This window comes from Doryrhamphus excisus, linkage group LG6 (assembly GCF_037039965.1).
Source record: "Doryrhamphus excisus strain RoL-2023G ecotype Guam linkage group LG6, RoL_Dexc_Guam_v1.1, whole genome shotgun sequence".
Classification (NCBI taxonomy): domain Eukaryota; kingdom Metazoa; phylum Chordata; class Actinopteri; order Syngnathiformes; family Syngnathidae; genus Doryrhamphus; species Doryrhamphus excisus.
In genome coordinates this window covers 1,508,581-1,533,533 of record NC_136362.1, presented here as the reverse complement: position 1 = coordinate 1,533,533, position 24,953 = coordinate 1,508,581, and the positions used below count along the sequence as shown (strand labels likewise).

The following is a 24,953-nucleotide window of genomic DNA, read 5'->3' as shown; positions in this document are numbered from 1 at the left end:
AAATACATCCAGGTGAGCATCAGCCTATGACTTGACTACTGCGATCATTTCAACAACTTCAACCATGCATGTTGTTTAAAAGCTCGCCGTATCCGTAGAAACCCACGACCGATCACGTGGAGACTAATTTGTTCCTTCGTTTTCGACCGTTTTTTTTTTGCACGGGGAGAACATGCAAACTCCACACAGAGATGAAATTGAAGGGTGGAATTGAACCCTGGTCTCCTAGCTGTGAGGTGTGCGTGGTAAACACTCGACCGCAGTGCAGCCGAGACTAATTTGATTTCAACTAAAGTCACGTTTTAACATTTTGTCACAAGAATCTGGTGGATGGATGGATGATGGATGGATAGATGGATGATGGATGGGTGGATGGATGGTGAATGGAAGATGGACGGTGTATGGATGGATGGGTGTATGAATGGGTGTATGGATGGATGCTGGATGGATGCTGAATGGAAGATGGACGGTGGATGGATGGATGATGGATGGGTGGATGGATGGATGATGGATGGATGGATAGTGGATAGATGATTGATGGAGGGAAGGATGGACGGAGGGAAGGATGGAAGGAGAAAGGGAAGGAAGGATGGACGATGGATGGATGATGGATGGATGGTGGATGGATGGTGAATAGAAGATGGACGGTGTATTGGATGGATGGGTGTATGGAGGGTGGATGGATGATGGATGGATGATGGGTGGATAAATGGATGTATGGATGGCTGGTGGATGGAAGATGGATGGGTGGTGAATGGAAGATGGACGGTGGATGGATGGATGGGTGGATGGATGATGGATGGATAGTGGATAGATGATTGATGGAGGGAAGGATGGGCGGAGGGAAGGATGGAAGGAGAAAGGGAAGGCAGGATGGATGATGGATGGATGATGGGTGGACGGATGGAAGATGGATGGATGGTGGATGGATGATGGATGGATGATAGATGGTTGAAGGGAAGGATGGATGGAGAGAAGGAGAAAGGGAAGGAAGGATGGATGGATGGAGGAGGGAAGATGGATGGATGATTGATAGATGGTTGGAGGGAAGGATGGAAGGAGAAAGGGAAGGAAGGATGGATGATGGATGGATGATTGATAGATGGTTGGAGGGAAGGATGGAAGGAGAAAGGGAAGGACGGATGGATGATGGATGGATGATGGGTGGACGGATGGATGGTGGATGGATGATAGATGGTTGGAGGGAAGGATGGATGGAGAGGAGAAAGGGAAGGAAGGATGGATGATGGATGGATGGAGGAGGGAAGATGGATGGATGGATGATAGATGGTTGGACAGAAGGATGGAGAAAGGGAAGGAAGGATGGATGATGGGTGGATGATGGTGGAGGGAAGGATGGATGGAGAGAAGGAGAAAGGGAAGGAAGGATGGATGATGGGTGGATGATGGTGGAGGGAAGGATGGATGGAGAGAAGGAGAAAGGGAAGGAAGGATGGATGATGTGATCCTAGCTGTGAGGTCAGCATGCTAACCGCTAGATACTAACGTTATTCCATGTGAAAATGCTAACAGTGCTTGTGTCAGCATGGAGGCGAAGCATCGTGCGGTCCAGTTGTCGGTGCGTCCGTCCAGAGGACTGGTGGACGAGAAGTTTGTCATCACGGTCCAGAATGCGCCCCCTGGCGTCCGGCTCACCGTCCACGCCTTCCACCGCTGCGAGGACGGACACGGCTGGGAGTCGTTCGCTCACTACGTGTCCGATGTCGGCGGCGCCATTGATGGTACGACATCCACAATAAACGCTTTGGATATGTCCTGGAACGCCGTCTTTGTCTTTGTAGTGTCCCGGGATGCCAGCCTGGGGGGGACGTACTCCGGGGTGGAACAAATGGGTCTCATGTGGAGCCTCAGACCAGTTCCGGGCAGCGAACCCGGACTCAGGTGGACCATCTGCTTGGACTGCATTATGAGCATCCAGGTCACATGTTTGATTCATCTTCATCATCAGGTTGAGGAAGAAGAACGTGCAGACCCCCATGGAGTTCACCATCTCAGTGCATGGGGGGTACCTCACTGAGGGTTTCATGGACCGGGTGGCGCTGGCCTCTCATGCAGTGGAGCGCTGGTACATGGCGCCCGGCGTCCGCAGGATCCCGGTCACTAAGGACCAACTTTCCGCGACCCTCTTCCTGCCTTCAGGTACAGTCCAGACCACACAAAAACCCTCACATGATGAATAATATAAAACCTCACAAGGACCCGGACCTTTCCCGGGTATCCTGGACCTGTGGGGGGGTGCGAGCCAGCTGGTGGAATATCGTGCGGCGCTGCTCGCCTCCCACGGCTTCGCTTCACTGGCTCTCGACTACCTGACCCCTAAAATCGTCCAGGAGTTGGGAAAGTTGGTGGACGAGTCGTACTTTGAGGTACTTGTGTTCCGAATCTTTTTCGTTTTCATGCTAACTGACACTCCTGGGGGGTGCAGAAGGCCTTCGGGTTCCTGCAGCGGCACCCGCAGGTGCTCGCCGACCGCATCGCCATGTTGGGACTCTGCTTCGGGTGCACTTACCTGCTGAGGGTGCTGACTTACTCGGACGTTGTGAAGGTAACACGAAGCATGTACATGAAGCACGCCTGAATCAAACGCTACCCATATTTGGACTTCCTGTGTGTGTTTCAGCCCAAGTGTGCCGTGTGCATCAGTGGATCTCACCTGCAGGCAAAGAGCATCAAACAGGAGGATTTATTTGCTTTCTATAATCAGTAAGGGCAACCTTTATATAAACTAAATATGAATGGATATGAATTCATGGATATGAATTCATGGGGGGTCAAGAAATGAGATCTTGTCATTTAATTGAGTCGCAAAACTTTGAATGTATGATTTGATGGGTTTTGCTTTTTTAATTTAGGGCTGCACGGTGGACAAGTGGTTAGCGCTTAGACCTCACAGCTTGGAGACTGGGGTTCAATCCCACCCTCGGCTATCTCTGTGTGGAGTTTGCATGTTCTCCAACATCCACCCATCCATCAATCCATCCACCCATCCATCCATCAATCCACCCATCATCCATCCATCCACCCATCCATCAATCCACCCATCATCCATCCATCCATCCACCCGCCCATCCACCATCCATTCATCGATCCATCCACCCGTCTACCCATACATCCATCCACCCATCCATCGATCCATCCATTCATCCACCCACCATCCATCCATCCACCCATCCAGCCACCCATCCATCCATCCACCCGCCCACACATACATCCATCCACCCACCCACCCATTCCTCCACATCCATTCACCCATCCATACATCCATCATCCATCCATCGATCCATCCACCCATCCACCATCCATTCATTGACGCATCCATCCATCCATTCATCCATCCATTCATCCATCCACCCATCCACGCATCCATCCATTCATCCATCCATCCACCCGTCCACGCATACATCCATCCACCCATCATCCATCCATCCATCCATAGATCCATCCACCCATCCATACATCCATCATCCATCCATCGATCCATCCATACACCCATCCACCATCCATTCTTTGACGCATCCATCCACCCATCATCCATCCACCATCCATCCATCCACCCATCGATCTATAGATCCATCCACCCATCCATCCACCATCCATCCATTCACACATCCATCCATCCATCCATTCATCGATCGATCAATCCATCCATCCATCCATCCACACATCCATCCATCCATTCATCGATCCATCCACCCATACATTCATCCATCCACCCACGCATCCATCGATCCATCCATTCATCCACCCATCATCCATCCAGCCACCCATCCATCCACGCATCCATCCATCCATCCATCCATCCATCCACCCATCCATCCATCCACCAGATTCTTGTGACAAAATGTTAAAACGTGACTTTAGTTGAAAACAAATTAGTCTCGGCTGCACGGCAAACGAGTGTTTACAGCTAGGAGACCAGGGTTCAATTCCACCCTTCAATTCCATCTCTGTGTGGAGTTTGCATGTTCTCCCCGTGCATGCGCGGGTTTTCTCCGGGTACTCCGGTTTCCTCCCACATTCCAAAAAAACATGCTAGGTTAATTAGCAACTCCAAATTGTCCATAGGTATGAATGTGAGTGTGAATGGTTGTTTGTCTATATGTGCCCTGTGATTGGCTACCAATATATTGTACGACATACGTACTGTAATGTGTCGTTGGTGTTCACTCAGGCATGCAGACAAGATTCAAGTCAACGAGAAGAACCAGAACATCCTGAAAATGATGTTTCTGCCCATCAGCACCCTCACCCTCAAAGCCGACGTGAGTCTCGGTTCCTGACCTGGATCTTTTTCTCTAGTGAGTCGTTCATGGTGTCCATCACTATGTTGTCCCGGCAGGTGGGACGTGTGCAGTGTCCTCTGCTGCTGATGGTGGGCGAGGACGATCAGAGCTGGCCCGCCTCAGAGTCTGCTGTAGATGTGAGTCCACTCCGTTCCCGGCACCTTGTGGGGGGGTGGGGGGGTACAATGAGCCAATTTAAGAAACAATACAAGCAGTTACAGCAAAATAAAATAAAATAAAATAAAATAAAATAAAATAAAATAAAATAAAATAAAATAAAATAAAATAAAATAAAATAAAATAAAATAAAATAAAATAAAATAAAATAAAATAAAATAAAATAAAATAAAATAAAATAAAAGTTTGGTTTTATTTAGTTTTTTGTTTTGGACCTTTGAACCCAGCGGCCTCAAGCAAGAGACTTTTACAATCAGTAACTGTTACATTGGTTCACTTCCTGCTTTCCTGATATAGTTAACGTTTTTTTGTTTTAATAAAATAAAATAAAATAAAATAAAATAAAATAAAATAAAATAAAATAAAATAAAATAAAATAAAATAAAATAAAATAAAATAAAATAAAATAAAATAAAAGTTTGGTTTTATTTAGTTTTTTGTTTTGGACCTTTGAACCCAGCGGCCTCAAGCAAGAGACTTTTACAATCAGTAACTGTTACATTTGTTCACTTCCTGCTGTCCTAATATAGTCTAAGTTTTTTTGTTTTAATAAAATAAAATAAAATAATATAGGAAAGCAGGAAGTGAACAAATGTAACAGTTACTGATTGTAAAAGTACCAGATGCAGGGGTAGGATTTAATAAGCTTTGCTTCACCTCAAAGTCCCGCTAAATTTAAATAAATAAAATTAAAAAAAATGCAAAAATTAATTAAAATGTATTTAAAAAAAAACTTAAACTATATTATGAAAGCAGGAAGTGAACAAATGTAACAGTTACTGATTGTAAAAGGATTTAATAAGCTTTGCTTCACCTCAAAGTCCCGCTAAATTTAAATAAATAAAATTTTAAAAAATGCAAAAATTTATTAAAAATGTATTTAAAAAAAAAACTTACACTATATTATGAAAGCAGGAAGTGAACAAATGTAACAGTTACTGATTGTAAAAGGATTTCATAAGCTTTGCTTCACCTCAAAGTCCCGCTAAATTTAAATAACTAAATAAATAAAAAATAATAATAAAATTTAAAAAATTAATTATTATTTTTTTAAACTTATATTAGGAAAACAGGAAGTGAACAAATGTAACAGTTACTGATTGTAAAAGTACCAGATGGAGGGGTAGGATTTAATAAGCTTTGCTTCTTCCTACTCCTTTTGGACATGTGGAACTGGGAATTGATTATGGGATGCATTCAATTGGAATCTGATGCATGTTCAAATGAAATTAAACCATTACCATTGCCAATAAACCGGGGCCTCACCCTGGAGCCAGGCCGAAGGGGGGGGGGCTGTGTCATACTTTGGCAACCATAACTCCCGCTTCATTGGGTTCCGGGAAATATTTGTTCAGGTTTGAGGGAACGCTAACTTGCACTGAGAGGCAAATATCAGGCAAAACTGGTTTGATGTTTTTTTTGGACTTGGTTCAACTCAAATAGATGCACTTTCCACTTTTCTGACCTATAATTGTTGTTAAAATGTTGTCTTCTCGTGTTCAACCACGCCAAAGCTTCATCAGAGGGACATTACTTACATTATTGGTCTTGGAGGCCTTGGAGATAGACAGAGGAGAGGAGACATGAAGGTTGTCATGCCTTTGGGTCGAAGACATTAATAATTGGTAATGGTAATGGTAATGGTTTTATTTCATTTCAACATGCATCAGATTACAATTGAGTGCATCCCATAATCAGTTCCCAGTTCCACATGTCCAAAAGGAGTAGGAAGAAGCAAAGCTTATTAAATCCTACCCTTCCATCTGGTACTTTTACAATCAGTAACTGTTACATTTGTTCACTTCCTGCTTTCATAATATAGTCCAAGTTTTTTTTGTTTTAATAAAATAAAATAAAATAAAATAAAATAAAATAAAATAAAATAAAATAAAATAAAATAAAATAAAATAAAATAAAATAAAATAAAATAAAAGTTTAGTTTTATTTATTTTTTTGTTTTGGACCTTTGAACCCAGCGGCCTCAAGCAAGAGACTTTTACAATCAGTAACTGTTACATTTGGTCACTTCCTGCTTTCCTAATATAGTTTTTTTTAGTTTGTTTTAGTTTAGTTTAGTTTAGTTTTAATTTAAAATTTTTTTTGTCACATACCGAAGTCCGAGGTGATATGAGCATCCAATGACATAATGGGTACCATAGTAAGTGTCAATATAGTGACAATAGGTGCAGATTCTGGAAGATCTAGAAAGCTTTCTGTGCGGGTTACGGCGTGTAGTCGATCCAAACTTTATTTGTCCGTTTGTCCATTGACGTTTTCTTAAAGTGAATCTTAAAATCTCATCTGTTGGACCTGATTCCGTGCATTGTCTTGTGAGCGATCCTTCTTGCTACGTTTTGTTATTGCCTTTTGCTATTCAGAGTGACATTATTTGTATCCAAATATGGATGAATATATGGGAAACACTGTAATCATAACAAGTACAGTGTAGTCCTGTCACCTTATTGGTGGCCTGTTGTCACATGACTCATGATAGGGTTTGATAAAGGTACCATGCATACATACTATGAATGTTCCTTTTTCCAGATGAAGGAGATGATGGAGCGGGCGGGGAACAGCCACCTGCTGACCATCCTGTCTTACCCCGACGCCGGTCACCTGATTGAGCCCCCGTACACGCCGCACACCAAAGCCAGCTCCTTCCACTCCGTCACGCTCCTGCGGAAGAGTAAGATGTCATTAACACTATCGTGTGTGGAAGCAGTGTTTTGTTTTTTGCCATGACGTGTGTTTGCAGTCACCGCTGTGTGGGGAGGACAATGCGCGCCCCACGCGTACGCTCAGGAAGATTCCTGGAAGAAGATGCTGGCGTTCCTGCACCACCATCTGTACGCCGGGTACTACCGCCCCCGCGGTCCTGTGACCCAACTCACGGCAAAGTTTTGATCAGCACCCGAAGCGGCACAAGGATAAGCAGTACGATATTGGCGTGAAATAAAGAAGGATGACACTAAACCGTTCTTGTCGTTTCTGGTGGAGAAATCAAAAATCAAGAAATAACAAATCCACCAACACAAAACAAAACAAACTTTACATGCAGCCATATTGAACGCAAACCCAAGCAACATGTTAGCATACAATTTCACTGCGCAGAGAAATGGATAGACTCATTTGAACATGCATCAGATACCAATTGAATGCATCCCATAATCAGTTCCCAGTTCCACATGTCCAAAAGGAGTAGGAAGAAGCAAAGCTTATTAAATCCTACCCCTCCATCTGGTACTTTTACAATCACTAACTGTTACATTTGTTCACTTCCTGCTTTCCTAATATAATTTACATTTTTTTAAATTAATTTTGTATAAATTTTTTTGATTATTTTTATTTATTTAAATTTAGCAGGACTTTAAGGTGAAACAAAGCTTATTAAATCCTACCCCTCCATCTGGTACTTTTACAATCAATAACTGTTACATTTGTTCACTTCCTGCTTTCCTAATATAATTTACATTTTTTTAAATTAATTTTGTATAAATTTTTTTGATTATTTTTATTTATTTAAATTTAGCAGGACTTTAAGGTGAAACAAAGCTTATTAAATCCTACCCCTCCATCTGGTACTTTTACAATCAATAACTGTTACATTTGTTCACTTCCTGCTTTCCTAATATAATTTAGGTTGTTTTTTTAAAATAATTTTTTAATTAATTTTTTTTATTATATTTATTCATTTAAATTTAGAATTTAGAATACACAAAAAAATAAATACATTTTTAATTATTTATGTATTTATTTAAATTTAGCAGAACTTTAAGGTGAAACAAAGCTTATTAAATCCTACCCTCCATCTGGTACTGTTACAATCAGTAACTGTTACATTTGTTCACTTCCTGCTTTCCTAATATAATTTAAATTTTTTTAAATTAATTTTGTATAATTTTTTTTGATTATTTTTATTTATTTAAATTTAGCAGGACTTTAAGGTGAAACAAAGCTTATTAAATCCTACCCCTCCATCTGGTACTTTTACAATCAATAACTGTTACATTTGTTCACTTCCTGCTTTCCTAATATAATTTAGGTTGTTTTTTTAAATAATTTTTTAATTAATTTTTTTATTATATTTATTCATTTAAATTTAGAATTTAGAATACACAAAAAAATAAATACATTTTTAATTATTTATGTATTTATTTAAATTTAGCAGGACTTTAAGGTGAAACAAAGCTTATTAAATCCTACCCTCCATCTGGTACTGTTACAATCAGTAACTGTTACATTTGTTCACTTCCTGCTTTCCTAATATAGTTTAAATTTGTTTTAAAATACATTTTTAATTATTTTTTTTTAATTTCATTTATTCATTTATTTAATTTCACGGGACTTTGAGGTGAAGCAAAGGTTATTACATCCTACCCCTCCATCTGGTACTTTTACAATCAGTAACTGTTAAATTATATTAGGAAAGCAGGAAGTGAACAAATGTAAGTTTATTTTTTAAATAAATATTTAATACATGTTTTTATATTTTAAAATTATTTTTATTTATTTATTTATTTATTTAAATTTAGCGGGACTTTGAGGTGAAGCAAAGCTTATTAAATCCTACCCCTCCGTCTGGTACTTTTACAATCAGTAACTGTTACATTTGTTCACTTCCTGCTTTCCTAATATAGTTTAAGTTGTTTTTTTTAATCTTTTTTTTTATTAATTTTTAAAATTATATTTATTCATTTGAATTTAGAATGCAAAAAAATGTAAACACATTTTTAATTAATTAATTATTTATTTAAATTTAGCAGGACTTTAAGGTGAAACAAAGCTTATTAAATCCTACCCTCCATCTGGTACTGTTACAATCAGTAACTGTTACATTTGTTCACTTCCTGCTTTCCTAACATAATTGAAGTTTTTTTTAAATACATTTTTTTATTAATTTTTAAAATTGTATTCCTTTATTTAAATTTAGCGGGACTTTGAGGTGAGGCAAAGCTTATTAAATCCTACCCCTCCATCTGGTACTTTTACAATCAGTAACTGTTACATTTGTTCACTTCCTGCTTTCCTAATATAATTTAAGTTGTTTTTTTTTTTTTTTTTTTTCTTAAATTATATTTATTTATTTACATTTAGAATACAAAAAATTAAAATAAATTTTAATCAATTTTCTTTATTTTTTTAAAATTATTTTTATTTATTTATTTATTTAAATTTAGCGGGACTTTAAGGTGAAACAAAGCTTATTAAATCCTACCCTCCATCTGGTACTGTTACAATCAGTAACTGTTACATTTGTTCACTTCCTGCTTTCCTAACATAATTGAAGTTTTTTTTAAATACATTTTTTTATTAATTTTTAAAATTGTATTCCTTTATTTAAATTTAGCGGGACTTTGAGGTGAGGCAAAGCTTATTAAATCCTACCCCTCCATCTGGTACTTTTACAATCAGTAACTGTTACATTTGTTCACTTCCTGCTTTCCTAATATAATTTAAGTTGTTTTTTTTTTTTTTTTTTTTTTTCTTAAATTATATTTATTTATTTACATTTAGAATACAAAAAATTAAAATAAATTTTAATCAATTTTCTTTATTTTTTTAAAATTATTTTTATTTATTTATTTATTTAAATTTAGCGGGACTTTGAGGTGAGGCAAAGCTTATTAAATCCTACCCCTCCATCTGGTACTTTTACAATCAGTAACTGTTACATTTGTTCACTTCCTGCTTTCCTAATATAATTTAAGTTTTTTTTAAATATTTTTTTATTAATTTTTACAATTATTTTCATTTATTTATTTAAATTTAGCGGGACTTTGAGGTGGCAGCTGGAAACAAGCTTGTCCGGGGAAGTTCTAGTTGTTCTTGCAGGAGACACAGCCTTCTCTTTCCTCCAGACTTTTACAATACTTTGGGAGGAGAAGCTGGATCCTGACCGGGGGTCAAAGAGACTCCCCAAGGACAGCAGCGTCCATGTGGTCGCGGGTCCAGCTCTGAAGCCATCTCGAGTGTATTAAAAGTCGAGTTACATGGTTGGCTTAGCATGAACTGGGCGGGGTTGTGTTGTCATTGGCTGTGAACTTGCTACAAAGAGCGGCTTAATCCTCAAAACAGGATACCCCCCAGGTCACACACGATGCAAAAGCTGCTTCAGGATGTGTGTCCAAATATGGGAATGAAGGTAAATATGCTTATGAAGACATATATTTCCAAGAACTGGATGATCCAACTGATTTAATCAGTCACCACGGCAGCGTACTTGCTCTTTTTTTCCATGGAAAATTGTTAAATCTTCTTCCGACACAGACTACAGGTGAGCACCAGCTGACTAGTTGACTACCGATAAGACGACTTCAACGCCGCATGTTGTTTGAAAGCATGTGACCGCTGTCCTCTTGAGTTGAACTATGTAATAATACTTCTATTAATAACGCATAATACTTCTATTAAATCTTTACTCTTAACTCTTTGGTGGCTTTACACTTACCATTTGTATATAAGTTGAAGATTTTTGGTCCCAGTATTGACCCCTGGGGTACCCCACATGATATATTTAAGCATGCGTAAGTATATTCTCATAGATTCACATACGGCTTCCTCAAATAACGTACAAGCGAAAGGACATCAATTCGGCGTAAGGAAATACTTAAATACATTAGACGAACCTGGAAATACACCTGAATAAAAAAATATTTAAAAAAAAACTTAAATTATATTAGGAAAGCAGGAAGTGAACAAATGTCACTGTTACTGATTGTAAAAGTACCAGACGGAGGGGTAGGATTTAATAAGCTTTGCGTCACCTCACAGTCCCACTAAATTTAAATAAATAAATAAAAATAATTTTAAAAAATTAAGAAAAAAATATAAAAAAAAAACTTAAATTATATTAGGAAAGCAGGAAGTGAACAAATGTAACTGTTACTGAATGTAAAAGTACCAGACGGAGGGGTAGGATTTAATAAGCTTTGCGTCACCTCAAAGTCCCGCTAAATTTAAATAAATAAATAAAAATAATTTAAAAAATTAAGAAAAAAATATTTTAAAAAAAAACTTAAATTATATTAGGAAAGCAGGAAGTGAACAAATGTAACAGTTACTGATTGTAATAGTACCAGACGGAGGGGTAGGATTTAATAAGCTTTGCTTCGCCTCAAATCCCGCTAAATTTAAATAAATAAATAAAAATAATTAATAAAATTATTAAATTTAAAAAAAAACTAATTAACTAACGTTAAAAACTAAAGTACCGCTAAATTTAAATAAATAAATAAAAATAATTTTAATAATTAATAAAAAAAATTAAAAAAAAACTTAATTATATTAGGAAAGCAGGAAGTGAACAAATGTAACAGTTACTGATTGTAAAAGTACCAAATGGAGGGGTAGGATTTAATAAGCTTTGCTTCTTCCTACTCCTTTTGTACCCCGCCTCTTGCCCGAAGACAGCTGGGATAGGCTCAAGCACCCCCGCGACCCTCGTGAGGAAAAGCGGTAGAAAATGAAATAAATAAATAAATAAATACTTAAAAATTAATTTAAAAAGTTACAAAAAAAACAAATTAACTAACGTTAAAAACTAAAGTCCCGCTAAATTTAAATAAATAAAAATAATTTTAAAAATTAATTAAAAAAATATTTTAAAAAGATTTATTATATTAGGAAAGCAGGAAGTGAACAAATGTAACAGTTACTGATTGTAAAAGTACCAGATGGAGGGGTAGGATTTAATAAGCTTTGATTCTTCCTACTCCTTTTGGACCCCGCCTCCCTCTTGGGATAGGCTCCAGCCCCCCCCCCCCCCCCCCCCCCCGCGACCCTCGTGAAAGGCTAACGTTATTCCATGTGAAAATGCTAACAGTGCTTGTGTCAGCATGGAGGCGAAGCATCGTGCGGTCCAGTTGTCGGTGCATCCGTCCAGAGGACTGGTGGACGAGAAGTTTGTCATCACGGTCCAGAATGCGCCCCCTGGCGTCCGGCTCACCGTCCACGCCTTCCACCGCTGCGAGGACGGACACGGCTGGGAGTCGTTCGCTCACTACGTGTCCGATACCGGCGGCGCCATTGATGGTACGCAATCCCCAAAAAACACGCCTTGGACATGTCCTGGAACGCCGTCTTTGTCTTTGTAGTGTCCCGGGATGCCAGCCTGGGGGGGACGTACTCCGGGGTGGAACAAATGGGTCTCATGTGGAGCCTCAGACCAGTTCCGGGCAGCGAACCCGGACTCAGGTGGACCATCTGCTTGGACTTCATTGATGAGCATCCAGATCACATGCTTGATTCATCCTCATCATCAGGTTGAGGAAGAAGAACGTGGAGACCCCGATGGAGTTCACCATCTCAGTGCATGGGGGGTACCTCACTGAGGGTTTCATGGACCGGGTGGCGCTGGCCTCTCATGCAGTGGAGCGCTGGTACATGGCGCCCGGCGTCCGCAGGATCCCGGTCACTAAGGACCAACTTTCCGCGACCCTCTTCCTGCCTTCAGGTACAGTCCAGACCACACAAAAACCCTCACATGATGAATAATATAAAACCTCACAAGGACCCGGACCTTTCCCGGGTATCCTGGACCTGTGGGGGGGTGGAGGACAACTGCTGGAATATCGTGCGGCGCTGCTCGCCTCCCACGGCTTCGCTTCACTGGCTCTCGACTACCTGACCCCTAAAATCGTCCAGGAGACGGACAAGATCGTGAACGAGTCTTACATTGAGGTACTTTGAGGTTTTTTTTTTTTATTGTTGTTGTTTTCATGCTAACTGACACTCCCGGGGGGGGGTGCAGAATGCCTTCGGGGTTCTGCAGCAGCACCCGCAGGTCCTCGCCGACCGCGTCGCTATGTTGGGACTCTCCTTCGGGTGCAGCATCACGCTCAAGATGGCGGCTTATTCTGACGTCGTGAAGGTAACGCACGAACCATGCATGTCTTGAGTCACATGTTATCCATATTTGGACTTCCTGTGTTGTGTTCCAGCCCACGTGTGCAGTGTGCATTAATGGTTGTCACGTGCAGGACGTCAACAGGAAGCAGGAGGAAATTATTGCTTTCTTTCGTCAGTAAGATTATAATTTATTCCGGGTGATGAATATTAGTTATGAAGATGGCCGCTACAAAGATAATTGATGGTTGACGCTGAATCAAAATGGTGGATGATATAAGCGTGTCGTGGGCGTCGTCCAATCAGGCACAAGGACAAGATTCAAGTCAACGAGAAGAACCAGAGAATCATGAAAACTATGTTGCTGCCAATCACCGCCGACCCCGCCTTCAAAGTGGACGTGAGTCTTTCTCGTGGTTTTGGTTCTGTGGTGACTTTTTCCAAAATGGCGTCTCCCGGCAGATGGGACGTGTTCGGTGTCCTCTGCTGCTGGTGGTCGGCGAGGACGATCAGAACTGGCCCGCGTCGGAGTCCGCTCGAGACGTGAGTCGGCTCCGTCACGAAGTCGTGAAATATACGCCACGGCGTAATACTAATACGTACTCGGAATGTTTTGGTTTTTTTTCCAGATGAAGGAGATGATGGAGCGGGCGGGGAACAGCCACCTGCTGACCATCCTGTCTTATCCCGACGCCGGTCACCTGATTGAGCCTCCGTATTCGCCGCACAGCCGAGCCAGCTATTTCCGCTCTGTCACCGCTATACGGACGGGTAGGTTGTCGACTACGTAAATAATAATAATAATAATCATACATTTTATTTGTATAGCATGATAAGAATGATTTATTATTATTATTATTATTATTATTATTATTATTATTATTATTATTATTATTATTATTATTATTATTATTATTATTATTATTATTATTATTATTATTATTATTATTATTATTATTATTATTATAAAAAATAACAATACTTGGGCTGCACGGTGGATGAGTGGTTAGCACGCAGACCTCACAGCTAGGTGACCAGGGTTCAATTAAGATTAAGATTATTCCACCCTTGGCCATCTCTGTGTGGAGTTTGCACAACAATAAGAAATATTATTATTATTATTATTATTATTATTATTTTTATTGTTATTATTATTATGTCATTATAATATTATATAAATTATTATTATTATTATTATTATTATTATTATGTCATTATAATAATTATAAGAATTATTATTATTATCATTATAATTATAATTATTATTATTATCATTATTATTATTATTATTATTATCATTATTATTATATATTATAGTATTATTATTATACTATTATTATAAAAAATAACAATATTTGGGTTGCACGGTAGTCGAGTGGTTAGCGTGCAGACCTCTCTGCAGAGGTCTGCAGATCTCTGTGTGGAGTTTGCACAATAATAATAAGAAATGTTTTTTTTAATTGTTATTATTATTATTATTATGTCATTATAATAATAATAGTTATTATTATCATTATTATTATATATTATAGTATTATTATTATACTATTATTATAAAAAATAACAATATTTGGGCTGCAAGGCGGTCGAGTGGTTAGCGCGCAGACCTCACAGCTAGGTGACCAGGGTTCAATTCCATCCTCTGCCATCTTTGTGTGGAGTTTGCACAATAATAATAAGAAATATTATTATTATTATTATTATTATTATTATTATTATTATTATGTCATTATAATAATAAGTTATTATTATCATTATTATTATATATTATAGTATTATTATTATACTATTATTATAAAAAATAACAATATTTGGGCTGCACAGCGGTCGAGTGGTTAGCGCACAGACCTCACAGCTAGGTGACCAGGGTTCAATTCCTCCCTCGGCCAACTCTGTGCGGAGTTTGCACAATAATAATAAGAAATATTTTTTTTATTGTTATTATTATTATTATGTCATTATAATAATAATAGTTATTATTATCATTATTATTATATATTTTAGTATTATTATTATACTATTATTATAAAAAATAACAATATTTGGGCTGCACGGCGGGCGAGTGGTTAGCGCGCAGACCTCACAGCTAGAAGACCAGGGTTCAATTCCACCCTTCAATTCCATCCCTGTGTGGAGTTTGCATGTTCTCCCCGTGCATGCGTGGGTTTTCTCCGGGTACTCCGGTTTCCTCCCACATTCCAAAAACATGCTAGGTTAAATAGCGACTCCAAATTGTCTATAGGTATGAATGTGAGTGTGAATGGTTGTTTGTCTATGTCTAGGAAAGCCGGAACACCCGGAGAAAACCAGATGACCGAGCGTGGAATCGAACTTAGGTTCCTAGCAGTGTGGCCTGCGCGCTAACCACTCGAGCACCGTGCAGCCTGAATATGAATACATTCAATATATTCAATATATTGAATATGAATGTGAGTGTGAATGGTTGTTTGGTCATGACGTGTGTTTACAGTCACAACTCTGTGGGGAGGAGAATGCGTGGCCCACGCGGTCGCTCAGCAAGATTCCTGGAAGAAGATGCTGTCTTTCTTGCACCAACATCTGTACGCCGCTGACTAGTACGCCCCCCCCGTACCCCCCACCAACCAAGTGTGGCCCCACTCACAGCTACGTTTGAAGCAGTACAAAGATATACTACGATGCTGGTGTGAAAATAAATGGAAGAATAACGCGAATGAAGTGAAAGTTTGTTTTTAAGTTTATTACATTTTATTTTATTGCTCTCTGGTTCTACCATATCGTAGTTATTGTGTGGAAATATGGGTTAATAACTATAAAAGTAATCTTCACTCAGTAAATGTACTGCAAAAAAGGTTTAAAAAAAACTTAAACTATATTAGGAAAGCAGGAAGTGAACAAATGTAACAGTTACTGATTGTAAAAGTCTCTTGCTTGAGGCCGCTGGTTTCAAAAGTCCGAAACAAAAGCCAAACTAAACTAAACTAAAATTTAATTTAATTTAATTTAATTTAATTTAATTTAATTTAATTTAATTTAATTTAATTTAATTTAATTTAATTTAATTTAATTTAATTTAATTTAATTTAAACAAACCTCACCTCGTACTTCGGTACGTGACAAAAAAAAATAAAATAAAATAAAAAAACCTTAAACTATATTAGGAAAGCAGGAAGTGAACAAATGTAACAGTCGCAACTTCCCCGGACTAGCTTGTTTCCAGCTGCCACCTCAAAGTCCCGCTAAATTTAAAAAATAAATAAATAAATGTTTTAAATAAAAAATACTAATAAAAATAATTTAAAAAATGTATTTAAAAATGTATACAAAAAACTTAAATTATATTATGAAAGCAGGAAGTGAACAAATGTAACAGTTATTGGAGGGGTAGCATTTAATAAGCTTTGCTTCACCTCAATTTAAATAAATAAAATAATTTAAAAAAAATTAATTAAAAATGTATTTAAAAAATGTCAATATGAAGTCCTATCACATTAATTTTTTTTGTACATTTGATTATGGACTGCTTATTTAGCCAAATGATAGGGTGGTGCATTGGTTAACATCCATAAGGTCCAACTCAAACCAAAACAGACTCTAACCAAAACTTCTTTTCCATAGAAAATAATGTAACTCCAATGAATCATTTCCAGAAACCCAAAATTAATACAAAACACATTTTATCGACAATAATTATGGTTTGAAAATGGTTTGAAAAGCAAAAATTTGGCTTGCTAACTGAAAATCTTGCTAACCGCGGCAGACGTATGTAGGACTTGGGGTAGCTAGCTGCCTTGTGTTTGTGTGCGTTTTATTATTATTATTTTTGGACCATTTAAAAATTTGACCTAAAGCAAATGTTCCTTCATATTTCATTCAAGCTACTGCTAGCTCACAAGCTACCTGTTGGAGACCCGTCGTCATAAAACTGGAGAGGCTAACAAGGCTAACTACTTAGCTCGCTAGCTTGCTATGCTAGCGCGGGTTGTCTTTAATGTCAGCAGTGATACCACCAAAGCAATATGACGTGAAAAAGAATCATAGGATCTTAAAAGTGACTATCGAAGTACTATTTCGTGTCTCTAATACTGTTAAAACACGCATTTAAAAGTCCTAAACGAGTTAAATATTCAATTTATTAACATTGACTCAATCGCGGAAATCCATTATGCCACAATGTCAACAAATTATGTTGGTAAAATGACGTTATAGTGGCCAAATACTAATATATTTGATCACATCTATCACATTATATTTATCATATTTACCTTACCTGTGAAAGGCAATCCGTGAGATTTCGTTTTGCGAATGTTAACCGGTCATAATCTCATAAGGAACATGAATTATTCCAGTGGTGCGTCGGTCATGAACGAAGGGGTATCCGGATAATTCCGGTTCATTCAGTAAAAAGATCCGTTCATTTCGGTCAATTGGTCGTTAGCTTGTGATCCCCGTGTGCATTGACCCGGTCAGCCCGGGTCGAGTCAGTCCGTTCACTCATGTTCATGTTCGTTCCGACTCAACAGCGCAACAACACGTGATGACTAGTGGTGTATCGGTCATGAACGGAATTAACGAGTTCACCGCCCCTAAAATACCCGTCCCGTCCATTTCAGTTGCAAATGCTTTTTATTTTAATTGGCTGGAGAGTCAGTTTAGATTGACCTCGTTCATACCGTTCACAAAAAATAAATAGTTCATTTGACCCGTTCGTTCATGACCGACACACCCACTAGTCATCACGTGTTGTTGCGCTGTTGAGTCGCAACGAACGTGAACATGAGTGAACGGACTGACTCGACAACGCTGACCGGGTCAATACTAACGACCAATTGACCGAAATGAACGGATCTTTTTACTGAATGAACCGGAATTATCCGGTTCACTGAAAAGAACGGTTTTGCCCACCACTAAATTACTCATTAAACTCGTGTTCCCAAGCACGACTCACTCGTCAGGTTCACGATTCACTTGTCGGCACCCCCTTGTCGGTGTTGATAGTGAGTCGAGTGATTGGTTAATCGGGTTTGAATGCGAGGCTCGGTGTGAGTGAGCGAGCGAGCGAACGGCTCATACAGGATTCGAGGCAAGTCGCATATCCTTTCCCAAAACCAATACCCGCGGGTATCGGCTCAGTAAAATGTTTGGAACGACTCGGTCAATACTCGACCATCACTTCCAAGCTGCATTTGTTGACAGGAGTCTTCTAGAAAGGACGTCAAACCCGAAGACCAGTGAGTTCTACTTCTTGAGAACATCCACTTAGGAACTTACACCGCTTGTCTTTCATATTTAGTGAAATGTATTCCGAACGTAGTCATATTCGTCTATGTTATACAAGACATGTCGTGTTTTCGGCCACTCATGTAGCAAAACGAGGTGTTGAAAATACGAATTATCTCCATAACTTCATATTCAGTGGTTATATTCATCATTTTATTGCATTTTCCGTGTACTGTCATGTACTGTCATGTTAATAGTTATGGGAGAACAGAACAAGAACAACCCTGAGCAGGTTTTTAATAAGTCACTTGATGTGATGAAAGACTTAAGATGAAACATTGACGGAAATATTTGTACCGTTAAACAACAACAACAACAAAAACGGTTTCGAACCATGACAAACTTATTTCAAGGCTCCTTATCTGAAACTTTAGCATTAATTAACACCAGAATGTTACAGTCTAATTACATTTTTAGGTCAGAAAAGTGGGAAAAGCATAATAGGTTAACGTTAGCATGCTAACACATAACAGTAATAAGTGTTTCTATCAGTTTGTACTCATTAAAAAATGCTCAAAAGTATGCTAGTAGTATGCTAACATGCATGCAACACCCAACAAGTGTCTACATATTATGTTAATATTCATAAAAAGGGCTAAAATGTTACTATGCTAATGTTGAATGCAATGCATGTTAGCATGTAACATCTAGCATGTTTATATCAGTGTCTACGAATATTAACCGGTTAGCATAATCCCATAATAAGGAACATGAATTATTCCAGTGGTGCGTCGGTCATGAACGAAGGGTAACCGGATAATTCCGGTTCATTCAGTAAAAAAAAGATCCGTTCATTTCGGTCAATTGGTCGTTAGCGTGTGTGCATTGATAATAGGTTAACGTTAGCATGCTAACACATAACAGTTATAAGTTTGTACTCATAAAAAATGCTCAAAAGTATGCTAGTAGTATGCTAACATGCATGCAACACCCAACAAGGTAGCGCTAAGTGTCTAGCATATGTTAATATTCATAAAAAGGGCTAAAATGTTACTATGCTAATGTTGAACGCAATGCATGTTAGCATGTAATATCTAGCATGATTATATCAGTGTCTATGAATGTTAACTGGTTAGCATTATTCCAGTGGTGCGTCGGTCATGAACGAAGGGTAACCAGGTAATTCCGGTTCATTCAGTAAAAAGATCCGTTCACTTCCTCTTTGGTCTTCCTCTACGTCTCATGCCTGTTAGCATCCTTCTGTTAGCATCCTTCTCCGGCCTCTCTGACTTTATCTCCAAGGCCTCTAACATGTAATGTCCCTCTGATAATGTACTCCTTCCTGATCCTATCCATCCTGGTCACTCCCAGTGAGAACCTCAGCATCATCTCATCCCTCTCATTCACACGCATCCTATTAAAGGAACTCTAGTGCTAACTCTTCTAGAACTCCACAGGTATACCATCAGGACCAAGGGCCTTCTCACTTCCTGTTTACTAATCTTTGCTACTTCCTGGTCCACAGCAGACACCTCTTCCTTCTCGCTCAACTCTTCAGAATACCTACTACTCCATTTGTCTTGCTATCTAAACCATAGTGGTCGTTGTTAACCCGGGGCTTGACCAATCAGGTTGGATAAAAATGTATTAGAATGGATAAAAACGCTTGTACACGAATGTTAGCATGCTAACACTTATCATGATAGCGCTAATTTCAGCATGGAGGCGAAGCATCGTGCGGTCCAGTTGTCGGTGCGTCCGTCCAGAGGACTGGTGGACGAGAAGTTTGTCATCACGGTCCAGAATGCGCCCCCTGGCATCCGGCTCACCGTCCACGCCTTCCACCGCTGCGAGGACGGACACGGCTGGGAGTCGTTCGCTCACTACGTGTCCGATACCGGCGGCGCCATTGATGGTACGACATCCACAATAAACACTTTGGACATGTCCTGGAACGCCGTCTTTGTCTTTGTAGTGTCCCAGGATTCCAGCCAGGGGGGCACGTACTCCGGAGTGGAACAAATGGGTCTCATGTGGAGCCTCAGACCAGTTCCGGGCAGCAAACCCGGACTCAGGTGGATCATCTGCTCGGACTGTATTATAAGCATCCAGGTCACATGTTTGATTCATCCTCATCATCAGGTTGAGGAAGATGAACGTGGAGACCCCGATGGAGTTCACCATCTCAGTTCATGGGGGGTACCTCACTGAGGGTTTCATGGACCGGGTGGCGCTGGCCTCTCATGCAGTGGAGCGCTGGTACATGGCGCCCGGCGTCCGCAGGATCCCGGTCACTAAGGACCAACTTTCCGCGACCCTCTTCCTGCCTTCAGGTAGCACCACCACATGGTTCCTATTCAAATAAACCGGATCAACTTCCTGTTTGGATCGTGACCCCCGAAAGGATCTGGACCGTTCCCTGGAGTCTTGGACTTATGGGGGGGCGGAGGGAGTTTAGTGGAGTTCCGTTCGGCGCTGCTCGCGTCCCACGGTTTCGCCTCGCTGGCCCTCAACTACCTGAGCCCCAGGATCAGCCAGGAAACGGGCAAGATGGTGGACGACTCGTACTTTGAGGTACACGAAGAAGAAAGTGTTCGGTTATGTCATGCCGCTAAGCTAACAAATGTGTCCCGCGTCGTCCCGGAAGACGGCGCTGAGAGTCCTGCAGCGAGACCCCAACGTGGTCGGCACCAGGACGGCCTTGGTGGGGCTCTGCCTGGGCAGCAGCTTCTGCTTAAAGATGGCCGCTTACTCCTCCAGCGTGAAGGTGAGATGTGTTCTCCGGTGCTAACTTAGCATGGTTAGTGTTTGTGCTTTTATTTTGACAGCCTCGGTGTTTGGTGTGCGTCAGCGGGACTCACGTGATTCCATCGCCGGCAACGTTTGATTACCGCAACAAGTAAGTTGGAAGTGTGCGATTCCTGAACGAGTCGTTCAAAGTCATCAAACAAATGTAAATATGAGTCAAGTCAAGGGGGGAAAAAGTGATCGTTAAAAGCAGGAAACCAATTCTAAAGCTGTAGGACTCCAGCTAACCACAGCGAGAGCCATTATCCACAAATAGCCAAAATACGGAACAATTGTGGACCTTCCCAGGAGTGGCCAACCAACCAAAATGACTCATCCGAGAGGTCACGAAAGACCCCACAACAGCTAAAAGTGCCTCGTTGTTCTACGCTAAGCTAACCAGCTAATGTGTGTCCTGCAGTAGGAAACGTAATCTCTCCTTTCGTCCAATCAGAGCGTCTGCAAAGTGTCGCTACAACCAAGACAACGAGGTGATCTCCCGTGACGTGCTGCTGCCGCTTCTCGCCAGCCCCGCCCTCAAAGTGGACGTAAGTGTCTGTTAGCATACTTAGCATGGAATTGCTAAGTAATCCCAAAGAAGCAGAAAGAAAACGCGGGCTTGTATCCTGGCAGGTGGGACGACTGAGGTGTCCTCTGCTGCTCATTGTTGGCCAGGACGACCAGAACATCCCCTCCTATGAGTCTGCTATGGATGTAAACATCTCAACCTCTGACCTCCTACACGCAGGGATGGATGGATGGATGGATGGATGGATGGAGGAATGCAATCTATGGATGGATGGATGCAAACTATGGATGGATGGATGGAAGAATGGATAGATGAATGCAATCAATGGATGGATGGATGAAATGGATGGAAGAATGGACAGATGCATGGATGTATGGATGGATGCATGGGTGTACGCGTGGATGGATGGATGGATGGATGGATGGACATATGCATGGATGGATGGATGGATGAATGGATGCATGGGCGTATACATGGATGGATGGATGCATGGATGGACATATGCATGGATGGATGGATGGATGAATGGATGCATGGGCGTATACATGGATGGATGGATGCATGGATGGACATATGCATGGATGGATGGATGGAAGAATGGATAGATGAATGCAATCAATGGATGGATGGATGAAATGGATGGAAGAATGGACAGATGCATGGATGTATGGATGGATGCATGGGCGTACGCGTGGATGGATGGATGGATGGATGGATGGATGGACATATGCATGGATGGATGGATGGATGAATGGATGCATGGGCGTATACATGGATGGATGGATGCATGGATGGACATATGCATGGATGGATGGATGGAAGTATGGATGGATGGAACTATGGATGGATGGATGGAACGATGGCTGGATGGAAGTATGGATGGATGGATGGAACTATGGATGGATGGATGGAACGATGGCTGGATGGAAGTATGGATGGATGGATGGAACTATGGATGGATGGATGGAACGATGGCTGGATGGAAGTATGGATGGATGGATGGAATGATGGATGGATAAAATGATGGCTGGATGGAATGATGATGGAACGATGGCTGGATGGAAGTATGGATGGATGGAAGTATGGATGGATGGATGGAATGATGGATGGATAAAATGATGGCTGGATGGAATGATGATGGAACGATGGCTGGATGGAAGTATGGATGGAGCGAAGTATGGATGGAGGGAAGTATGGATGGATGGAATGATGGATGGATGGATGGAACGATGGCTGGATGGAAGTATGAATGGATGGAAGTATGGATGGATGGAACGATGGATGGATGCATGGACGTATGCATGGACGGATGGAATGATGGCTGGATGGAAGTATGGATGGATGCATGGACGTATGCATGGACGGATGGAATGATGGATGGATGGAAGTATGGATGGAAGTATGGATGGATAGAATGATGGCTGGATGGAAGTATGGATGGAGCGAAGTATGGATGGAGGGAAGTATGGATGGATGGAATGATGGATGGATGGAACAATGGCTGGATGGAAGTATGAATGGATGGAAGTATGGATGGATGGAATGATGGATGGATGGCTGGAACGATGGCTGGATGGAAGTATGGATGGATGGATGGAAGTATGGATGGATGAATGCATGGACGTATGCATGGACGGATGGAATGATGGATGGATGGATGGAATGATGGATGGATGGAAGTCTGGATGGATGGATGGATGGATGGATGGATGGAAGTATGGATGGATGGAACGATGGCTGGATGGAGGTATGGATGGAACGATGGATGCATGGACGTATGCATGGATGGATGGATGTAAGTATGGATGGATGGAATGATGGATGGATGGAACGATGGATGGATGGATGGATGGAACGATGGATGGATGGAACGATGGCTGGATGGAAGTATGGATGGATGGAATGATGGATGGATGGAACGATGGATGGATGGATGGAACGATGGCTGGATGGAAGTATGGGTGGATGGAACGATGGATGGATGGATGGATGTAAGTATGGATGGAATGATGGATGGATGGAACGATGGCTGGATGGAAGTATGGATGGATGGATGGATGCATGCATGGACGTATGCATGGATGGATGGAACAATGGATAGAAGAATGGATGGATGGATGGATGGATGCATGCATGGACGTATGCATGGATGGATGGAACAATGGATAGAAGGATGGATGGATGGATGGATGTGTGGACGGATGGGCCGATCCCTCTGGTCTCTCTTCCAGATGAAGGCGATGATGGAGCAGGCGGGGAACAGCCACCTGCTGACGGTGGTGTCGTACCCGCACGCCGGTCACCTGATCGAGCCTCCATACTCGGCCCACACCAGATCCAGCTTCTTCCGCTCCATGGTGGCGGGACAGAAGACTGCATTCACTTGTTGGTCACAGTCAAACCTCCATTACGCTAAATCATCTTAGGACAAACCAACACTAATAATAATAATAATAATAATAATAAGTAACAAACAAAAAGGCCTTTCTGTCAGTCAGCTACAGACGTTTTTATTCAGCAAATTTGCTAACCTAGCATGACGTTAGCATCACATAGCTATGCTAACGTGTGTCGTCCTGTATTTATATTATGTACATTATGTAACATGTACATATTTTACTGTATATGGCATCTATTATGTCAGACAAATGCATAATTACAGTAGATAAATGTGAATAAATACACATAAGCACACACTGCTCGTTAGCATTTAAGCTAACTTCCCGTTAAAAGCACCTCAGAAGCTACGGGACGAAACGTAATGGTCCAAAATGGCGTCCAGTTGTTGTATCAAACAGCGCCCCCTGCTGTTTGACGCTGTGTGTCTTCCCGTCTTCCCACGCAGTCAAGGCGCTGTGGGGCGGACAGACAGCCGCTCACAGTCACGCTCAGGAGGACGCCTGGAAGAAGATGCTGGACTTCCTGTGGGAGCACCTCTACTGCGGCGTGGCCCCGCCCAGGGCACACCTCTAAAGTGACCATTTGCGCGGGAACCAGGAAGTAAAAAAAAAACGATCGACGTCCTTATATTGCATTTGATGCACAATCCGCTTCTTGCCACCAGGGGGCGGCAATGTATTAGTTTCACACTTTAATAATAAATTGTTGAATTC

The 24,953-nt window shown here is 40.7% G+C and overlaps 2 protein-coding genes, 1 long non-coding RNA gene and 1 pseudogene across 3 annotated transcripts; 3 read left to right on the top strand and 1 right to left on the bottom strand.

Moving 5' to 3' along the window:
- Nucleotides 1-1,535: 1,535 nt before the first annotated feature.
- Nucleotides 1,536-5,842, top strand: LOC131138352 (acyl-coenzyme A thioesterase 5-like; annotated as a pseudogene).
- Nucleotides 5,843-6,960: 1,118 nt separating this feature from the next.
- Nucleotides 6,961-17,734, bottom strand: LOC144898589 (uncharacterized). The gene is made up of 3 exons (XR_013627466.1): nucleotides 17,575-17,734; nucleotides 7,241-7,356; nucleotides 6,961-7,157 (listed from the first exon to the last, which is right to left on the bottom strand). It is a non-coding gene; the product is annotated as an uncharacterized LOC144898589 (long non-coding RNA).
- On the top strand, nucleotides 10,568-15,902 carry LOC131137931 (acyl-coenzyme A thioesterase 5-like). Its single transcript, XM_078791093.1, has 11 exons — nucleotides 10,568-10,755; nucleotides 12,304-12,512; nucleotides 12,575-12,674; nucleotides 12,743-12,933; nucleotides 12,991-13,160; nucleotides 13,231-13,350; nucleotides 13,421-13,503; nucleotides 13,632-13,725; nucleotides 13,788-13,868; nucleotides 13,955-14,096; nucleotides 15,796-15,902. Exons 2-11 carry the CDS (start codon nucleotides 12,317-12,319, stop codon nucleotides 15,900-15,902), a joined length of 1,284 nt encoding a protein of 427 aa, XP_078647219.1. The 5' UTR covers nucleotides 10,568-10,755; nucleotides 12,304-12,316.
- A 2,365-nt stretch (nucleotides 17,735-20,099) lies between the features above and the next one.
- On the top strand, nucleotides 20,100-24,889 carry LOC131137932 (peroxisomal succinyl-coenzyme A thioesterase-like). Its single transcript, XM_078791094.1, has 11 exons — nucleotides 20,100-20,155; nucleotides 20,243-20,439; nucleotides 20,500-20,599; nucleotides 20,667-20,857; nucleotides 20,929-21,098; nucleotides 21,172-21,291; nucleotides 21,353-21,423; nucleotides 21,766-21,859; nucleotides 21,945-22,025; nucleotides 24,072-24,225; nucleotides 24,686-24,889. Exons 2-11 carry the CDS (start codon nucleotides 20,244-20,246, stop codon nucleotides 24,811-24,813), a joined length of 1,305 nt encoding a protein of 434 aa, XP_078647220.1. The 5' UTR covers nucleotides 20,100-20,155; nucleotide 20,243; the 3' UTR covers nucleotides 24,814-24,889.
- Nucleotides 24,890-24,953: the final 64 nt, after the last annotated feature.

Excerpts from the sequence above, each read along its gene's own strand:
- LOC131137932 (XM_078791094.1), top strand. The coding sequence starts at position 20,244 with ATGGAGGCGAAGCATCGTGCGGTCCAGTTGTCGGTGCGTCCGTCCAGA. Across the intron at positions 21,424-21,765 it reads ACGTTTGATTACCGCAACAA|AGCGTCTGCAAAGTGTCGCT; the intron begins GTAAGTTGGAAG and ends TCGTCCAATCAG. Across the intron at positions 24,226-24,685 it reads ACAGAAGACTGCATTCACTT|TCAAGGCGCTGTGGGGCGGA; the intron begins GTTGGTCACAGT and ends CTTCCCACGCAG.
- LOC131137931 (XM_078791093.1), top strand. The coding sequence starts at position 12,317 with ATGGAGGCGAAGCATCGTGCGGTCCAGTTGTCGGTGCATCCGTCCAGA. Across the intron at positions 12,513-12,574 it reads TACCGGCGGCGCCATTGATG|TGTCCCGGGATGCCAGCCTG; the intron begins GTACGCAATCCC and ends TTGTCTTTGTAG. Across the intron at positions 12,934-12,990 it reads GACCCTCTTCCTGCCTTCAG|GACCCGGACCTTTCCCGGGT; the intron begins GTACAGTCCAGA and ends AAACCTCACAAG.